Source organism: Macaca nemestrina, chromosome 3 (assembly GCF_043159975.1).
Source record: "Macaca nemestrina isolate mMacNem1 chromosome 3, mMacNem.hap1, whole genome shotgun sequence".
NCBI lineage: Eukaryota > Metazoa > Chordata > Mammalia > Primates > Cercopithecidae > Macaca > Macaca nemestrina.
The window spans coordinates 87992387-88013624 of NC_092127.1; the positions used below are offsets into that span (position 1 = coordinate 87992387).

The 21238-nt window shown below is 35.1% G+C and overlaps 1 protein-coding gene across 6 annotated transcripts in view; it reads left to right on the forward strand.

The window, feature by feature from the left end:
• The window catches only part of LOC105486352 (protein phosphatase 3 catalytic subunit alpha), a 337248-nt gene that overhangs the window by 282359 nt on the left and 33651 nt on the right, over positions 1–21238 (forward strand). For all 6 annotated transcript variants that reach the window (XM_071093251.1, XM_011749206.3, XM_011749207.3 and 3 more), the window contains 2 exons: positions 13981–14106; positions 16195–16269. In XM_071093251.1, coding sequence (XP_070949352.1) covers positions 13981–14106; positions 16195–16269 — 201 coding nt within the window. The remainder of the gene's footprint in view (positions 1–13980; positions 14107–16194; positions 16270–21238) is intronic.

A 21238-nucleotide genomic window follows, 5' to 3' on the forward strand; every position in this document is an offset into this window, starting at 1 on the left:
TGCAAGCACCTTCAAAACCCAATCATTGGAAAATAGCTGTGAAGAATCTGTGAGTTAACCATTTGATAGTTAGAAAGAGATGATCATAAAGTACTCTGGAATTATAACCTATTAGTTACAGTATGATTTGACTCTTAAAGCTCCTGCAGCTTAAGACAGCAGTAATACTATCTGGCAAAATGAAACAGTGAGAAAAATAGGTTTATTCTTGCCATCTTAAAACCCATAATAGTTGTGATAAGATTCATATTTAAATGTCCAATAGTTCTGATTGGTAGTTCATACTTACCTGCAATTAGGAAATAGCATTCAGAAAGTTATGAGAACTAAATGTTCCATCTCTTGGTATAGCCCACATAAATTCATTCAGTCTCATCCTTTCCAGCCTGTGCTGTCTTCCTGCCGGTCTCCCTGCCTCTGTGTCTTCACTCTGAGAGCTCTGCAAGATGCCATAGCAAAAGATGTAGGTTTGAATCACAGCTCTGCCATTAAGCAACTAACTCATTTAAATTTATTGGACATGCAGTGGCGTTGCTATGAGATGAGAAAAAAAAATGTTCATTTGTGAATATTACATGAAATCGCTTTGAAACAAAATGCTGTGCGATATTAAGACATTATCATTAGTGAATATTTTATGTTATTATTTTGTCGCATGTTAGTGCAAGGCTTCACAGAAGCTTGCAGGAAAATTCCCTTATTCCTCATTCTTATTTATAATTTCACTATATGCCTCAATCTACCGTTCTCACCTATCTCTCTCCTTATCTTGCAGTAAACCTCATTACCCTGAGCAACTTTGGCTTTCTGTTTCTCCACTTTTTTGCCTACATACTTATTTCTATCCAAAATATTTATCTCATTCTTCTGCCTGTCTAAGTGGTCTAGACCCACTCCAGTCTGCATTTCCATAAAGACTTCTGTTGGTGGTCCTTCTCTGAATGTCTGCAGTGCTAATCATTTTCTCTTGTATTTATTGTTTACTGTTTTTCTTGATAGCTTTTCCATGCATTCCTGTTTTTCCCAGTGAGATTATAATTAGTTTGAAACATGAGGCTTTTTGGTGCACATGATAAAGCCAAGTTGCATGCCTTGTACATGATAGGCAGTCAATACATGCATTGATTTAAGCATTTTTTTTTTTTTTGGAGAATTAAGAGCAAGACTGTGACCAAAAATACCCTATCAATATTGACCCACAGACCTTTATCTCACTTTAAATCGCTCCTATAACCAGTGCTGATACCCTTTCTAAATTGGAGTTAAACATTGCAGAGCACTTTGCACATTTCAGTTGTTGAATTTTCTCCTGTGAATCTGTAAACCTAAAGGAAAAACTATTTCCTAATTACTCCAATATGCCAATCAGATGAAAATTACAGTTATGACACATAGCTTCAGTTTTTTAAAAAAATATTTTCCCCCTGTAAAAGTGATTTTAGCTCAACCCACTCACCGATACAATAAACCTTTATTGAGAACTTACTACATACCAAGCACCATACCATACTAGGTGTTGGGGATATAAACGAAACAAGACAGACATGGTCTTTGCCCTAGTGTACTTAATAATCTGGTAATATGATAGACATTAAATAAATAATTCCACCAATAATTATGTATGTGTATTTGGAAAAAGCAACAAAGAAAATAGTGGTGTGATATGAGAGTGAAAATTATTCTGTGGGGACTAATTGGGGAAGTGACATTTAAGCAATCGGTGAGAGTAAAATCTCTCTGGATTGAGAAATAGAGTGGCAGATGTGAACATTGGCTTAAACAACTCAGTTTGGCCAAAAATTGTAATGAACCTCTGGGAAAATGTATTTTATACCTTGATGTTAACACTTAACTTCATTTCCTCTGTAGAGGTACACCTGTGCTGCAAAAGAATCTAAAGTAAACGACAGTAGGCTTCCATGTAGTACAAGTTCTCTGTAGTTCAGATGGGTTGTTGGATGGATGGGTGACTAGATGAGTGGTTAGATATATGATGTATATGTAGAGAAATATAAACATATATACCAGGGGTATGTAACTTAGTTCCAGTACAAACTACCGACAGTAAAATTAAGGAAATTTGTTAAATGAAAATTATTTTGGATTTGAGAGGAAAGTCTAATGGCAACCAAACTAATTTAGTAATCAAGACCAAACATTTAAATGATAACCAAGAAAGAAATCAATTCAATATTAAAGTAGTTAAGAAAGAGAGAGGTGGAAGATTACTTTTATAAGATGCACATGGAAAGCATCAGCTGTGGTTTTCCTGTGTCACCACCCAAATCTCACCTTGAATTGTAATAATCCCCACGTATCAAGGGCAGGGCCAGGTAGAGATAAGTGAATCATGGAAGTGGTTTCTCCTTCTCCCACACTGTTCACGTGGTAGTAAGTCTCACAAGATCTGATGGTTTTATAAATGGGAGTTCCCCTGCACCAAGCTCTCTTGCCTGTCACCATGTAAGACATGCCTTTGCTTTTCCTTTGCCTTTCACCATGATTGTGAGGCCTCCCTAGCCATGTGGAGCTGTGAGTCCATTAAACCTCTTTCCTTTATAAATTACCCAGTTTCAGGTATGTCTTTATTAGCGGCATGAGAACAGACTGCATCATTTGCTAAAATTAGGAGATGCAAAAGTCTATCCTTTTTGATAGGGAAAAAATATGATATTTTGGACTTATAAGTTAGCAACTTGATGTAATTGCTGATAAAAAGCCTTTCAGTCTTACCAAAGCTTGATGTTTTCAGCATCTTCATATATTTTCCAGTCAAAAAGGAGTCATAGGCTTCAAGAAGATACCGTTTATAAGTAAAAAGAGAATTTCTGGCTTGGCAGGAAGATACCATTGTAAGAGAGAATGGAATTGCTGCTATAATGAACAAACATAAGAATTTTGCTGGCAGTCATGATATGAGCATAAAGGAACAGATGTAACATATCAGATGCCAGCTCGACTTGGTCTCCAGACTTCTGGCGGGAACCCTCAGTGACACTGTCTACACAGTGTGGTATGGCCAGACCTCAGAAGCTCATTCCATACTATACCACAATTTTTTTCCACTAGGAGGTTGTTTTATCATTCAGGAATATTTTTCACACACTTATAGATCTCTACTACCCCTGTGGTTCACAAGCCAAATTTAGAACCAGTTAGCTCAGATCTTTTTGAGAGGGAGATGAGGAGTCTCAGAAAGGAAAGTTGAATCTATACCCAGGCGTCCCCAAGTAACATATCTGTCTCCACCATAGCACATCAAAGAGCTCCTCCCCTACAAAGTTGAACCATGTTTTATAGCAAAGATTCATTTCTACGAGCCTGAGGCTTGTCTTAAGCATGGACATAACTTTTAGCATTGACTTTTTAAAGCATTTTTTTTTTTGGTATCCTTACAACCACAGGTTAAATGTGATTACTAGTTGCTTTACAAGTTGCATAAAATTAATCCAGAGACTTTGCCCCATAACAACAGTTTTCTCAGCATGTACTTTTTTCCTGCCATCATCTCAAACCTGAAGATGCTCTTAATGGGTCCTGAGTATTTGTTTGCCCCAGATCACTTATTGCATTATAAAAAATGTAAACATACAGTCAGGGTAGTATATTTGGTACTTTCCAGTAATTGTAGGCCAAGGTTGTTTTACTTTTTTATTTTTGTTTTTTTACTAAAGCAAAACAATAAGACGTCCCCCCAACCCCTAATTTATTCCTTCATTTATTTGATAAAGATTCTTAAAGCCATGTGGGTATGATAGAATTAGACACACTAGAAAGATAATTTCTCATAATCATTATTAAGCCTAAGAGAGTTCACTGAGAAATGGTATGAAATACCATAATTTATATGAAGGAATAAAGTAGAAACTACAAACAAAACCCTTTAGTATTCTTTTATTATCAATATGAGGTGGTAGATGGGCCAGGCGCGTCCCAGCACTTTGAGAGGCTGCGGCGGGCAGATCATGAGGTCAGAAGTTCAAGACCAGCCTGGCTAATATGGTGAAACCCCATCAGTACTAAACATACAAAAATTAGGCGGGCGTGGTGGCCCGCACCTGTAGTCCCAGCTGCTCAGGAAGCTGAGGAGTAAGAATCGCTTGAACCTGGGAGGTGGAGGCTGCAGTGAGCCAAGATCACACCATTGCATTCCAGCCTGGGCAACAGAGTGAGACTCCATCTAAAAACAAACAAACAAACAAACAAACAAAATATATATATATATATATATATATATATATATAAAATTCACTGCAGAGTGGTTTCAGCAGAATGTCTCCTCTCATTGCATTTTATATCCAAGATTCAACATGTGTAATTAATCCAACCGTGATATTAATTTCATTTACCATTGTCATTATCTTTGTCACTTTGAGTGATATAGCTTGATATATAAATATATATATATAAATATATAAATATATATGTGTATATATATATATAAATATATATATATATATATATATATATATATATAGAGAGAGAGAGAGAGAGAGAGAGAGAGAGAGAGAGATTTTTTTAGACGGAGTTTCGCTCTGTCCCCCAAGCTGGAGTGCAGTGGCTCAATCTCAGCTCACTGCAAGCTCCGCCTCCGGGGTTCACACCATTCTTCTGCCTTGGCCCCAAGTGGTTGGGACTACATGTGCCCGCCACCATGCCCGGCTAAGTTTTTATATTTTTAGTAGAGACGGGGTTTCACCCTGTTAGCCATATTTTTTAAAGTCTTCAGTTGGTAATATATTTAGCCAATGTAAATATTTCCCTTCAGTTGTGATAGCATACTATACCTATGCTATTCACTTTGTTCCTATAAACAGCATATAATAATAACTTTTTTGAGCACTTACTATGTGCCAGATACTGCTCAAAGAGTTTCTGTGTATAAATGCATTTAGTCTTTCAACAACCCTATGAATTACTGTATAATCTTGATTTTATTGATGAAAATCTAGGGCACAAAGGAACTGCATATTTTTCCCAAGGTTGACACAAGCTGATACCAGAAAGCACTGAAATTGAAACTCAGCATACTGACTGCAGAGCCCACATATTAACCTCTGTCTGTACTCTCCTGCCTTAGCTTTGTTGTGTGAAATGTCTGTGAACGATCCGCTAATCCACTCTTCACCTCATGGTTCCATTATGTTTAGGTGACTCTAACCATTATTCAATAAGAAAAGAAAGCTTTTGAAATGAAGAGTTATTTGTTATCACTTTAAAATTACCTGAGTGTTATGCATCCAAATATATGCATTATTAAAAGAACGAAGTTAGAATACCTTTTACATTTTTCTGAAATAAATAATTCATTAATCCCTTTAAAATGTATTCCCTAACGCACTTTTGCTTTTGTTTATTCAGCTCCACTGTGAAAGTGTCATTGCTGGAGGCCACTTTGTAAATAAGTTAGTTTTAATGCAGTAGTCACTTGCTCACATTTAAACATTTAATTAATGGAAGGGATGGTAAAATATAAACTATCCCATTAAAATTTAATATTGAAAGATACCTTGTACTATATATTTTAATTGAATGAATCTACACATAATCTCTGTATCTTTGCACCAACAAATGACCGTCTTGATTTCTTAAAAATCACTACTCTCTAATTGTAAATTTAGTTAAGTAGTTGTGAAACCTCCACAAAGTAAGACACAGTGTGTGAGGTAATTCTTGCTTTTCACAAAGCTTTGCCTATAGAATTACAAGATTTCAGATGTCAGAGTTATGGGAGACCTTACCAGGGAACAAAGAAGGATTCCATGCTGAGTCCTCCATACAGATTCATTGCCAAGTGCTCTTCTGCCACCAGCTGAAAAGGGTCAATCAAAGAATCCATCTTAAAGCATTGAATTCCATTGTCTGATAGCCCTGATGGTTAGTTGAATCTTCAGTTGAACTAAAATGTACTTCTCTACAAATCTCATTCTCTATAAAGCATTCAGCAAGAGAAAAACAGTAACAATCCGAGGAATGTTAAAAACTTGAATTAATGGATTGTCACTTGCTATTCATTATCTAGGAATTCTAGACCTGCAAGAGACTCTTAGACTTTACTCTTACAGTGTCAAAAAGTCTGCCATGACATTATTTCCATGGAAAACAATGTTGATACGAAGTGTAGGAACTTAATACTAACTCAGTGCCAAGGATATCTTGGAGATAACCTAGAATAATTGCAAGCTATAGCTCAAGGCCTGATACAAAGTCCAAGCTTGAAGTTGAAAAGGGTCTTCTACGAATGTGTAGAGATAACACCAGTTTCAAAATACCTCCCACCAGAGTACAGTTACCCTTATTAGGCTTTTGGAGCTGTACCAAATGAGAGCAAGGCAAAGGCACAGTGTTTACTATCCCTATGCCTTCTCCTCCAATAGCTTAAAGCTTCAGCTAAGACTCTCTCTCTCTCTGTTTTTAGTCTAGGTTTGCATAAGCCTCACTTTAGCATCATCATAATATAGATTAGAACATAAATGAATTCACTAGCTAAAACTGTTAAGAAACTGATAATTGCCAGTGATTCTTTCTTATTAACAACAAAAAAAAATTTGCTAGAAGAAATTCAAATACTCTATGCAAAATTGTAATGTTAGAAATGATTCACAATGTTTAACTGGTCTTGAGCTACTTACAAAGATCAATTATTGGCCCCAAATTCTCTGGATCCTAGTATGTAAGTATAATATATTAGGTGGGAATTATAAAATGGCAAACTATTTAAAATAGATAGCCATGCCCTCCTTGAAGAATTTGAAACAGACTTATAATACTTTACATTTCTCAAGGACAAAATATTTCATCTGATTAAGATTATCATGCATATTAATCACATGTGTTTTGTTTTGTTTTGTTTTTCCTGCCCCATTCTCAGCAGTTGGATTATTTGATCTTTATACTTTAAAAATGAGAGGGCAGATATTATTCCTGTTTTACAAGTTTGAAGGTAAAGACTAAAGAAGGAGAAATATTTGCCCAAGTTCATGCAGTTACCGTGTGACAGAACTAGTGTCGTTTCCACTGTTCTCTAATTTACATGCTCTTACAATTTTAAAACAAACAGTTTAGCCTTTGAGGTGACACATTGCCTTTTACCTAAATTCCTTTATGTTTCCTTCAGATTTCTGTTTGTATTTTGTTAGTTATGTTTTTAGTATCCTGATTGGTTACATGCTTTGTGTTTCCTTCCTCTCTTTTTCCCTCTTCTCCCATTTTCTGTTTTCATTCCTTAGGTCTTTTCTTCAACCAACACAATTAAGCATCAACCATATGCCAGATTCAGTACATAACACTATAAAAGAATAAAAAGGATCTGTTCCTCCCTCATTCCTTCTATTGTCTTCCTTCCACTTACTTTACCCAAAATTCTATATATCAATAATAACCTGGTTAATAATTTGCTAACCCTATATTAAGAATGGAAACATACAGAATTGACCCTGGAACAATACAGCAGTTAGGGGTGCCAACCCCTGCTGCAATCAAAAATCCACATATAACTTTTGATTCACCAAAAACTTAACTACTAATAACCTACTGTTGCCCAGAGCCTTCCTGATAACATAAACAGTCAATTAACACATATTTTGTATGTTACGTGTGTTATATTCTGTATTCTTACAGTATATGATACACAAAACCTAGAAAAAAAAATGTCCTTAAGGAAATCATAAGCAAGAGAAAATATATATACTATTCATTAAGTAGATGTGGATTATCATAAAAGTTTTCATCCTCATCATCTTCATTTGGAGCAGGCTGAGGAGAAGAAAGAAGAAGAGGGGTTGGTCTTGCTATCTCAGGGTTGGCAGAAGCAGAAGAAAATCTGCATATAAGTGGACCTATGCAGTTCAAAACTGCATTGTTCAGTGCTCAACAGTACACACACATGCACACATGCACATAATCAGAAGATTACCTCATACTGTTTCCCAGAAATATCTAAATGCCATCTCTGCCGTTCATGTAAGTAAGATAATATGAATATTTTATTTAGGAGACTTGTAACAAAGTTCAAAAAGGTGTTGTAGGTACTATGAAGGATGCATGTACAAGGTATATAAGGTATATAAAGATTGAGAATGTGTTTCCATTTCCACCTAATGAGTAAGAGGAGTGGGGCAAGGGCTAGAATGGACATAAAGTGATTATATATAGTAGCATACATGTGTGTCCTTGATACATACAAAATAATTATCTCACAGCTTCAAGTAAGTCATATATACCTACTGTTTGTATCCACTAATAACAAAATATTTCAGATTGGCCGAAATTTAGTCATTATGAGCCAGGCATGGTGGTGTGTGCCTGTAGTCCCAGCTACTTGGGAGGCTGAAGCGGGAGGATCACTTGAGCCCAGGAGTTCGAAACTGCGGTTAGCTATGATTGTGCCATTGTCTTCCAGCCTGAGCAACAGAGCAAGATCCCATCTCTTGAAAAATGAAAAAAGAAAAATTTAGTCATTATATGAATTTACTGAAAATTTGCCTGTGAAAGACCCTATATTAGGTACTGGATGAAACAATATAAACGTTACCTTTCTCATACTGAAGAATATCATGGTCAAATTACCTAAAAATTTAAGGTTTGAAGTCTATCTTCATAAGTGACTTGAACACATACTTTTCACTTAAGCTTATGATCTAGAGAGTAAAATTTATGACTACAGTCCTTGCTCACCAAATACTGTAACCATCATGAATTAGTACATTTCCCTTTAACTAAATTATTAATAATATTTAAAAGAATCTTTTAAAGACAGAATTCATCCAGCAAGAACTAGGACATTGAAAGGGAAAAAAAATGGAGGTGGAAGTTAGAAATCAGATTTTAAAATGGAAGGAATTGTAGAGACTGTGTTCATGAATGCTATAATATATACTATGGAAAAGTATGCATATATGTGAATATACATATATACATCTTCACACAATCTTAAATGAAAATTGTACCCCCAAAAAGTAATTTTTATGAGAAAATACAGATTTTTGAAAACTAAGTAGCATGGCTCCCAGAATTTAAAAAACCCCTTGCATGCAGCATACCGGCATAATCTTCAAATGCTGCCATAGAACATTATGAGTTGCATGGGTCCTGCTTCAGGAATTGTATCCACCAAGGCATTATGCCTCCTTTCGTGATGGTAGGACTTTGCCAAAAGAACACACTGATGCTAGTTTTTCTGCTAGGGCATCTGCGGGTGGAAGAATTGGAAGGAAAAAACATCCTGGGTCTATTATGCAATTTCTTTGTGCTTTTGCTATTTCTGGATGGATTATGATTCTGGAATGCCCCCATTTGGTTTCTTCTCATCTTTGTTTCTTTTCTCTCCCTCTTTCCCATCTTCTGAAGGTGAAAGAGGATGGTCAGTTAGGGATAAGGAGATGAAAGACATTAGCAAAAGGGTGAGGACAGGAATAAAATTCAAGTCATTTTCCATTCTTTTGACCTCTTCTCCCCTGTCTTAAAATCGGGACTAGTGGTGTGAAGAGTGCCGGAGGTATGGTGGAAGCATTACAGTTACAGGTTTTTCAGAAAAAGAACTTTGTATTCCTCTGGACACCCACTTCAGAAGTGCTGAGCCCATGTGTGGTTCGGTAAACTGGTTAATACCACTTGTTAGCAATAATTTTGATAGCTGGTCTTTAATTAGAAACTTACTTTTGATCTTTCTACTCTTGTCATTCATTGCTTTGTCTCCAGTTTCCCTGGGTGATGGAAATTGTAGACAGTATGTTGAGAAATGTTTTCAAGTTTTCATTAAATACTAGCTTTTTTTTTTTTTGGTCCCATCAAAATTTCAAATTAAAGTAAGAAAGACCCCCTGTTTTACAGATTTGGATATGGTCAGGCAACTTAGTACATGGCTTGGTTGACAGAGCAGTGGAATAAGATAGATTCTATTCCTTGGACTTCACTATGTACAGGGGACCAGTTGTGTTATTAGATATAATCGAGGTACAGTCCCCCTTCTGCATTCACCAAGTAGGAGCAGGCCCTTGATTACTAATTTTACATCTTTTACAGCATGTCTTTGAACCCAGGGTTCTACAGGTACTATAAAATGAGTGGATTGCATTTTTAAGACAGTAATTTTGACATCAGAAAAAGAACTGGCAGTCAGGCTTCCAGATTTGTGGGATTAGTATTCTTTTCATTATACCAAATTTCCTTCCAGCTGTTCTTCATACCTGCCAGTACAGCAGAAGAGCATTTATTTCTGTGGTGTCTGGTGTGCTCTGAAGGATGGTTAATCATGTCAGGCCTGCATGTATGTCAGAGTCTCTCTGTTACAATTGTTAAGTGACAAGAGGTCATGTGGAATTGCCAGTAGAATAAAGGAGCTCCTTGGTGGTAGACTGTTGTTCTTTTTTTCTTCTGTTTCTCAGACAAGGGCTCAGGAGGTGGTCTTGAGTGATTATTGAAGTACAACTATTTGTATTATTTATATTGTACTGGAGATAAATGTCTTTCAAGTACTTCAGAGAAGAGCACACTGTTAGGGCTCCAGTTGGGTTTTGTAATCCCAATGACAGTCAGAGGCAGGTGGCAGGGGCGGAGGATGTGGGAGGTGGAAGATGAAACGTTAACTGTGAATTTCGTGACTGCAGATATTTTGGACTGTTTTAGTTTTTTTTTTTTATTCCTCATGTATTTCTGTGTTATATATTTATTTTACAAAAATATCAGAATTTTGAGTAACTTACTAATGTAAGGTTGTTCAAAAAGTATTTTTGCATAAATGTGTTGCTGAAGAAAAAAGAATACATATTGGTGTAATTTCATTTTTCAATTTAGGATTTTTCGAGCTAGAGAAAAATTAGAAAAAATTATATTTATAGCTTATAGAACTACTGAGAATATTATTTATTGCATTAGTGATGAGGCCTTTCATTGTTTACAATGAAGTTTGTTAACATCATTCAGATCCGGAAGAGATTTTATAAATTATTTATAAACCCACATAGTTAGGTAACTGAGACTTAACTTAAAGATACTAAGTACCTTAGTCTGGTGAATAATTAGTGACAGATTCCATCTTGTAGTCTGGACTCCTGGCTTTCCAGTCCAGTGCTCTTCTTTAAAGAGATTAAACATGGAAGGAGAAAGAATTTGTGTCCACAACTTGATAGACACTGAATTATTTATACTATTAGAATGAATATATTATGATGTACTAGAAGGATGAGGGACTTTAGACTCAGGCCAAAAGTGAGATTTACCTCTTTCTAAGTGTGACTGTAGGCAGATAACATCTCTGTTTGCTTGTTTTCAAAATATAAATGATAAGAACCACTTTTGAGGAATATTGTGAAGATTTGTAATTATGTTTATAAAGGGCCACACATAATGCCGGCATATATCAAATACTCAGTAAATAAATGAAAATAAAATCTAAAAACAATATTTGCTTTTATCAGTAGGTACTGAAGTAAATTGTATTGAGCCAAGATCAAATGAACTTTTATCTCACCAGCTACAAAACAGAACTTCTGTTTTGTCTATTGGATGAGCCTTACCCTTGCTTGTGAATTGCATCCTGTTTCACTCAAACATGTATTTTGGCAAAAACTAAAACCTCTCTAATTATGAAATCCATATTCGAAGTTAAATTATTATAACAGCTAGGACTAGAATTCATACATTTATAATTTATGAGAGACAGCAGGGAATGAAAGAAAGGGAATGAATTTGGTGTCAGAAAAAGCTGAGTTTAAATAATGAGTGAGATCTGTCAGTTACTGGTTGTGTGATCTTGAGCAAGTTTCTCCATTTCTCAACCACAAGTCCTTTGTAACATAAGGGCAGTCACACCTGCTTCTCAGATTTGTTGTGCAGATTATTACATAAAGCCTATCTCTTGCCTCCAGGGCACTGTTAATTATAATATTTACTTTTCTTCTGCCTGCTATACCACCGACCTAAGGTTAATAAAAAGTGGGGGAACTTAGAGGAGAAATTACTCTTCAAAAAGACAATTTAAAGCCTTAAAGATTCATCTGAAGATACGAGGATGCATTTCTGCTGTGAATATTCAGTGTTCCGAAATAGTAAAAACCTTTTACATGGAGCTAGAGCTCTGGTAGCACTTAGCAAAGATAGGAAATACGTCACCTTTCTTAAACTGAAAATCAAAAGTATTGGTATGGTAGTTTGCCTTGATTTTTTTTTTTATTTTGCATGTTTTTAATATCATGTAAATGTATCCTTATGGCATAAACGATAAAGCAACGTAAAAGGGAATGGGTTTACAGAAACATATGCAGGAATTAGAATTCCACAGGAAGAAGAGGATGACTACCTTCATATCAGTATTGCCTACACTATCTACATTTCTTGTCCCCAAAGTGTCTGTGATTATATGTTCCCTGGAACCATGTTGGTCAGCCAGAAATAACAATGCAAAACAAAGGCCTTACCATTCACAAGTACGAGTTTAGTTAAATGCAGGCTGCTAAAAACATCAACATATTGTTAGGCATATGATATATATAGTATCCACACCACAGAAAACGATATATTCTCCCCATACTCTGCACTGTTCAAACCGACCTAGAAGATTAAATTACTTCTGGGCCACATTTTAACAGAGACATTGCCGATCTGGCATGCATTCAGAATAGGTTGAGCATGATGAGCTAAAGCATCAAGAAGCCATGTCATATTAAAGAGGGTGAAAGGGGATAAAAATAATTTGCTTGAAAAAGATTATAAAGCAGATACCAAGATGTGTCTCCAGCTCCTGATCCTCCATTCTGAGTATAAACAAAAAAGTAATGATTAATTTTTCTGTATTTTCAACCCCGTAACATAAACAAGAAAAGATCCTATGATATCATGTAGACTCCGTTGGTTACTGTCTTCTAATGTAATACTAATTATGCCCTGAATAGATAATAAAAATGAAATCTTGCCAAAGCCTAAGAAGATATGCTTGAGTATCATATTTAATATTTAAAAGGCTGTCATTCAGAAGCAGAATGACAGCCTTTTAAATATTAAATATGAAACACATAGCAAAACTATGATCAGTGACTGGTAAAGGCAGGTTTAAACTCAACCTGAGAATTTCCTGCAACTTAAAATTGTCTATCCGTAGAATAGGTGATCCCCACTAAAACAGGTGACTTTTCCTTTATTGAAAGTACTTACAGAGACGTGAAGCATGCAGATTTGTTTTCCTGAGTCATAGATGGACATCTTTTTCAGAAATCAAGGATAGAGTTAGATAGAAGCACATTATTTTGTGTGAGATTCAATCCAAACATTTTATTTTATTAAGTCAAGAAAGCAATCTACCATAGGGTAACTATAGTTAACAATAATAGATTATAATTTCAAATAGCTGGAAGGAGAATATTGAATGTTCTAAACACAAATAAATGATAAATGTTTGATATGGTATTTAATGTATAGCTAATTACCCTGATCTGATTACTGTGCATTATATGTATCAAAACATCACTATATACCCCATGAATATGTACTATTATTATGTTAATTTAAAAAATAAAATAAGCATTAAAAAATAAAGCAATCTAACTTAAACTATTTTGTACAACTGTTGGGAGTTCTACTAGATGAAGTTTTATTTTTAAAAAATAAATTCATTCAAATATTTCAGGAGATTATTATGTCAAACTTAGCTGTGCCACTTTTATTAGTGTCATCAGATATCAAATTTTAAGACTAAAGTATTCTTGGCTGAAAGGGGAGCTTGATACAATTCCTGACAGACAGTGGATTAACTATTTTGTATAAATATTTTCTAATTTGTTATACAATTCCATATTAAGTATTCATATATTGTGTAGAATAAGGTTCAAGTACATAAGTTATATAAGCATTCTGGGATGCCTAAGGTATGAGCCTGGATGTTTTGGAACTTCAGTCAAATGGTTGAATTTTCTTGATGAGGTAAAGCCATACATAGAAGCCGAAATATGTCCTGTGTTTCTGACATCCTTTTTTGGTTATTTTTAGCTGCAGTATTGAAGTATGAGAACAATGTTATGAATATCAGGCAATTCAACTGTTCTCCTCATCCATACTGGCTTCCAAATTTCATGGATGTTTTTACTTGGTCCCTGCCTTTTGTTGGGGAAAAAGGTATGTTGTGGAATCCTGAGATGTTCTTCTTAAAATAGTTTAGGAAGGAAGGAAAGGAGATTAAACACTCAGAAAGAGAAGAACTTTGGCCCAGCCAATAAAATGTACAAGTTGTACAATGAAAGATGTGATTTGGAGGTAGAAGTGTGTCACTCTGCATCCTATTAACAGAACACAATTGGTGAATTAGGGGGAAGCAGAAAAAAACAAAAACAAAAACGAATATTTAGGAAATTTTTACAATTTTATTAGAATAATATAACTCTTTAAAATATAATGGAAATACAGCTTTACCTGGTTTCAAGTAATGTCTACACTTTTTCCTTACCCCTTTATACTATAATCCCAAAGGACTATTTAATTTTATCTGCCAAATTAAAAGATTATCTGCCAAATTAAAAGATTAGGATAGCCATGCTCTCCTTACATTTCTGATGTTAATAAATTATTATTTAATAGTGCTTAATGGCTACAATATTTTGAAGAACAATATGTACAACAACAACAAAGTAGTTCATCAATAATGTAGGCATTAGCACATTATAAGGTACAGAACAGGAGACAAATTTACATTTTAAAAGTTGTTTATTAACTTTCTTCTTGCCTGCCTTCTTTCCCCCTCTGTTTTGCTTTCATATGTTGACTTAAACTCCAACAAAAATTTTGAGGAAATGCCTGCACCACTTGTTTTTCATTCAGGAGGCCTAACAGTGATACACAGATTGATTATCACGTATCGTCTCATATTTTCCATGAGAAGGTGAATGGGCATTACGAGAAAGATGAGTGTTCCCTACGTATCAGAGTAATGATGTCCTATAAGGAGTATCAGAGAAAAGCTAAATATTTTTCTGAAACCCTAATTGTTGTTTTCCCTTTAAATGCCCTAAAATGATTAAACCAGTGAAGTTTTGAGTTGTCAGCAAAGAAGTCTTCCCTTTGGATATCAAAATAATCAAAAATAAATTTTTAATAGTCTCTGATAAATAATCCCAGTACTACTCCATATTGCAACTTTCTTGCACTGATCAAATTGGAGTAGCATCATCTGTTGACTTCACTGGAAACAGAAGCAGTGTGGATCCTGACAACTATGGGGCACCTTCTGAGCACTCTTTATTTGAATTGTTTCTATTAATTATTAAAATTTGGGACATTTATTAGAAATTAGCATATTAATCTGTTGGTACACAAAATCCAGTTTTGCTAATTAAACTGAAACTCTGGATCAATGTTGGCTCCATTGAAGTTTCACTCTGTATCATACATCTTCAATTCTAGAAGGACATGTTTTGAAATAGCGTATTACTTTAAAAACTAGCTCTCAAAGAAGCAGTAGACAGGCTTCTTTTCACATGCATAGTAGAATCCAATCTAATTTCAAAAATTGTTAAATGTAAATAGCATGCTTTGTAGTATAAAAATAATGCAGTACTAATTTCCTCTGTACAACACTTTTATATAATCCTACTGTAATCTATTAAGTAAATTTCTGATTAAACTGCAACTATTTAATTTTTTAAGCATTTTTGAAAATCAAATTTAATGATATTTCTGTCAATACATTTTTAAAATTAGTATTCTGAAAAATACTTCAGATATATTAGTTTCTCAATCAGCAGTTTGTAATAAACACAAAACCACATGCCTATAATGGCGTGAAGTTCTCTAGGTGATTAAAAATATTTTAAAAATTCATCATTCTTAGTCCCTACTGAACAGAACGTTGTAATCTGATCTAGATTAAGCCTTATCATTGTGTGATAATAAAAATTCAAAAAAACCTATTTTCTCTTTTGTTGATTTATAGTATATTCACATCCACATATTTGATTTGTCATTGTCTATTGACCTAGAGCTAGTAAATGTTACCATTAGATATCATAAGCATGAGCTAATAGTTTTATAAAGTCTGCATAGAATTACAAAGGCTGTTTTTTATGATCTGGATGTTTATGGAAACTGCTTCTATATACAATCTAAATAAGAAATGTTATTGCTACATTTGCTCATTAACATTGCCAGAGTAATAGTTAAGGTTGTAACAGAAAACCCCCTGACTTTTCTTTCTTTGCTTTCTCTCTTTAGTGACTGAGATGCTGGTAAATGTCCTCAACATCTGCTCTGATGATGAACTAGGGTCAGAAGAAGATGGATTTGATGGTAAGAGGCTTGAGCCTTTGTGCTAATGCTATTTGCCAGATAATTACTTGGAGTCTCATTGCTAAACCTAAGAATAAATTTCTAAGATTTGGATTATGTTTAAAACATAACATATTACGCCTGTAATCCCAGCATTTTGGGAGGCCGAGGCGGGCGGATCATGAGGTCAGGAGATCGAGACCATCCTGGCTAACACGGTGAAACCCCATCTCTCCAAAAAGTACAAAAAATTAGCCAGGCGTGGTGGTGGGCGCCTGTAGTCCCAGCTACCCGGGAGGCTGAGGCAGGAGAATGTTGTGAACCTGGGAAGCGGAGCTTGCAGTGAGCCAAGATCACACCACTGTACTCCAGCCTGGGTGACAGAGCCAGACTCCATCTCAAAAAAAAAAAAAAAAAATACACACACATATATATATATATAAATTGAGAATGAAGGATATGATTTTATTTTCTGTTTACTTTTTAAAAGTATAAGAAACAAATTTGAGAATTTTCTCATTACTTTAAAAACATTGTTAAAGTAGTAAACTGTTTTAATAAGCTTTCAGTAGCTCATATTGCTAAGTGACCTTTTTTGGCTTTTTGATACAAATGTAATCCTTTATTTTCTAACAAATGTTACCATTTACTGGACAATTTCTTTTACCAGGCAATTTAAAAATGTCCTCTAATGGAATTGCTCACGTCAATTATTCAAGTTTTGATATTTATGGTAAAAGAAGACATTTACATATTGATATATTGGTATTTATGTCAATCCCAATATTTCTTCTTTCTGTAGTAATAGGTAATGAATAAACCATAAGGAGTTTTTTATGTTTTTTAAGATATTACTTGGTGTTTACCCTCACAGAGTATGCTTTTTCTGCAAGGGGCACAGATCCATGAAGTTAAATATGGAGGAGAAAATTACCCTGAGTCTTACAAAAGCACCTCAAAATGAATAGAAACTGACAAAATGTACTTAGAGAAGAAAAGCATAAAAGCAAACTTTACTGCATTTAAGAAGTACAGTTGGGGCTGGGTGCAGTGGTTCCTAGCACTTTGATAGGCTGAGGCAGGAGATCACCTGAGTCCAGGATTTTGAGACCAGCCTGGGAAGCATAGGGAGAACTCATTTCTACAAAAAATTAGCCATGTGTGGTGGTGCATGATTCTGGTCTTAGTTACTCAGAAGGCTAAAGTGGGAGGAAATCTTGAGCCCAGGAGGTTGAGGCTGCAGTGAGCCATGGTCATACCACAATACTCCAGCCTGGGTGACAGAGCAAGATCCCGTCTCAAAAAAAAGCAGAAGTACAGTCAGCCCTCCATATCGGAGGGCTCTGCATCCATGGATTCAAACAACCTCAGATTGAAAATAATTCAGGAAAAAGTTGCATCTGTACTGAACACATACAGACATTTTTTGTCTTGTCATTGTTCCTTAAATAATGCAGTTTAACAACTATCTACATAGCACTGACATTGTATTCAGTATTGTAAGTAGTCTGGAGATTACTTAAAGTATACTCAGAGGTCCTAGATTCAGGACACTCAGGGTTATAAGATGCATTAAAAACCTATTCCCTGAAGAAGTTGCAAACTGGTTGGAGAGACTGATGCATAAACCAATAATATCAATAAAATGAGACAAATTATAAATAAAGGGTGAAGAGGGCAAGGGAAACTAGATATTATGGTGAGTTTAAATGGATAAAATTCATACCTTTAAAAACTGCACTGGAGTAAAATGAAAAGAGAATGTGGTCCTTTCTGAAAGTTGGTTTCCAAATGGCATGATTTAATGTTTACCTGAGCTTAATACAGGTCATGGCTATAAATGGAAAATACCTAATGCTACAGGCAAAAGTAAAATAAACCTGTTCATACACTCATGTAAATAGAGTCTATATACTTAGGTAAATTAAATGTATAAGATTTATTTCTAACATCTCATAGTTTTTCTCCTTTCTGCAACTTCTCTTGTCTTTATTACTTTTCTTCATATACTAGTTTTGAGTCATATACCACATTGCAAGGAGATGTGCAACATAGGGAAGGAAAGGGAAAAATTGATATATTAAAAAAACAACTTTACTGGGCTAAATTTAGAATATATAAGAACTTAAATATATTGACATATTTTGTAATATGCAGGAGATCAATGGACATTTTGTGCTTTATCTAAATTCTAGATGTTTCATATGTTATAGCCACAGTTTGCTACTGTTATCTTTTAAATGATAATACTATTTTCAGAATGGCAGAAACTATTTCCTAAAAAAATACTAACCACATGGAACCTAAATCTTAAACATCAACAAACATTTTTCAGTATGTACCTTTCACTATAGTCCTTTTATTCTTTAAAAGAAAGATTAGCATTAATACAGTCATAATCCCCTATTAACAAATGTTTGTTTTGCCAAGTCCACTAGCCAGTATTTATGATATAGAGAACAAAAATGTAACATACTGTAGAGAATAAGAATGTGTAGACCTACACATGTTCGTAATTTTTATGTTAATCCATTCACTCAGCAAATATATATTCAGTATCTACTAAGTACTAGGTACCATAGCCAAAATGACTGTACATTTCACTGTTACATGCTATTCCTGCAGACTTAAACATCACCAAGACTAACCCTGTGCTTACTTCACTTCTAGTAAGCACCCTTTACTCATCATCTCAATCGCTTACGTGAAAGGATTTGTTTTGTCAGATACTTTTTAAAAAAATAATTAGTTCTAATCAGTGTGCTGTGCTCATCACCAATTACTTTTTAAACTCTGTTTTAATTCCAATTATAGGAGTGTATGTTTTTCTTAGGGCCCTTGGAAGAATTTTTTTCTTTCTAAGCAGACCCCTGAATACCCACTTTACCACTCTTTAAGTTTTAAGTCAGTCCTGCAGAGAAATTTTGTCCTCCCAGGTGCAGGGAGGAAGATGGTCAGGAATACCTAACGTGCTCTTACCAACTAGAAAAGATGAGCTTTATCTCTCACTTTTATCCGCTTCCTTCAGTGATCCATTCCTATCAGGTTAAACATCATTAAGTTATTTATCGTTCTGAGCAGTTTATTCTACTTTAGCTTATTTCTGCTCAGCTGTATTAACAGTAAGATTAGTGTTTTCAAAATTTTAAGCGAAATTTACACACAGGCTAATTAAAACATGTAATGCATATTAAAAGTCCTATGTGTCTATATATGACTTGTCAGTTTGGGAGCGAGCAGAAAGAGATAAAATTATTGCTATATAATTTTTAGGGATAGACAACTGAATTTCCTTGGTTTCCTGTATATTGGACCTCACTTAACCAGTAGTATGTGGGTGTTTTTTCTGCCTTTTTTCCCCATCTTATTTAAAATTTGTTGGTGTATTTCCCTTAGTCAAACTAAAGAGAAACAATCATCTAATCTTATGCTTTATTTCTTTTGTATATGTACGTATGGGAGGAGAAGGAAGAAAGAGATGAGGAGAGGTGAAAGAAAAAATCCTTCTGCCTGATTGGGCTTTGCCAGCATATGATAGCAGTGCAGGCCTTGGTTCCATGAGCAGCATCAGATTCAAATTTCATAGAAAAAGAGCCTAGAGGAACTGAAGAAGAGAAATTAAATTCAGCAAGGAGAGGCATCATATACATTATGCATTAACGATAGGTTATGATTGAGAAGAAGCTGGTGCTTTGGGAAAAACATATTAGGTTCTACATTTATCCTTTGTGAATAGTTTTCTCCTTTCTAAACAGGGTGATAATAGAAGAATGCTGAATGCCTCTCCATTGAATGTGGAAACTGATGGGCCAGCATTAGTGTGATCTTGTCTGCCCACATTTTTCTAGATGCAAGTTTAAGAGCATGTTCAGTGTGAACATTGAGGACTTTAGGGATCTGAGTCTGAGATGTGTCAAAGTTAATCTTAATAGATGCTGTCCTCGGTTTGTAACTGTGACTTCTAAATGTGACCTTTTAGTTCAAATCTCATAAATTTGTCATTTAGAAAAAACACAGAAATGAAAGTTTTAAGTTTTAATTAAAAGTATATTTTGCTGGGTGCAGTGGCGCATGCCTATAATCCCAGCACTTTGGGAGGCCAAGGCCGGCATATCACTTGAGATCAGGAATTGGAGACCAGCCTGGCCAACGTGGCAAAACCTTGTCTCTGCTAAAATTACAAAAAAATAGGTGTGCATGGTGGTGCACATCTGTATTCACAGCTACTTGGGAAGCTGAGGCACAAGAATTGCTTGAATCCGGGAGACAGAGGTTGCAGTGAGCCATGATTACACCACTGCACTCCAACCTGGCTAAAAGTGAGACTGACAAAAAAAAAAAAAAAAGTGTATTCTACTTAAGATATTATATATTTCAGTATGAGCAATCAGGAGTCCTAGCACTTGATGTAACAAGACAGCAAAACTGGATTTCCTCAAAGGGTTAGGGTTAGGGTGCTCAAAGATGCTCAAAGAATAATTTGTAAAGTTTCTTAGAAATCTTTGATTTTCTTTGGGAATACTGTTTATTGATAATATATATTGAAGTGAGTTTTTGTTTGTTTGTTTGTTTGGTCGCATTATTTCCAACCTCAGGATAAAATTTCCAAATTTCCGCACCCCATCCTTCCTGCCTGCAGCCTGTAGCCTGTCTCCCTCATGGGGCTGGCTCTCTTCTGCTGCTTGCCAGGCTCCTTATTTGTTGGCTGAAAAGGCAAAGCAGAAATCAGAAGACATCCAAAGACTTAAATAAAATTCTTCCTTACATTGCTGCTTATTTTAAGTGGGCTATCCCTTCATGAGTCATTTATCAAGCCCTTCTCAATACTTCATTCCATCTCCAATGTGAATGGGAAAGTCAAAGGTAATAATAGTGCCTGTACAGTCCATGACTGTCTTTTATCTTATCAGCTTGACTTTTTAGTGTCTATAGCGCCTATAGCAATTTAGAGATGCTCCTCATTTCCTTCAGAATCTGTCAACTCGTCTTT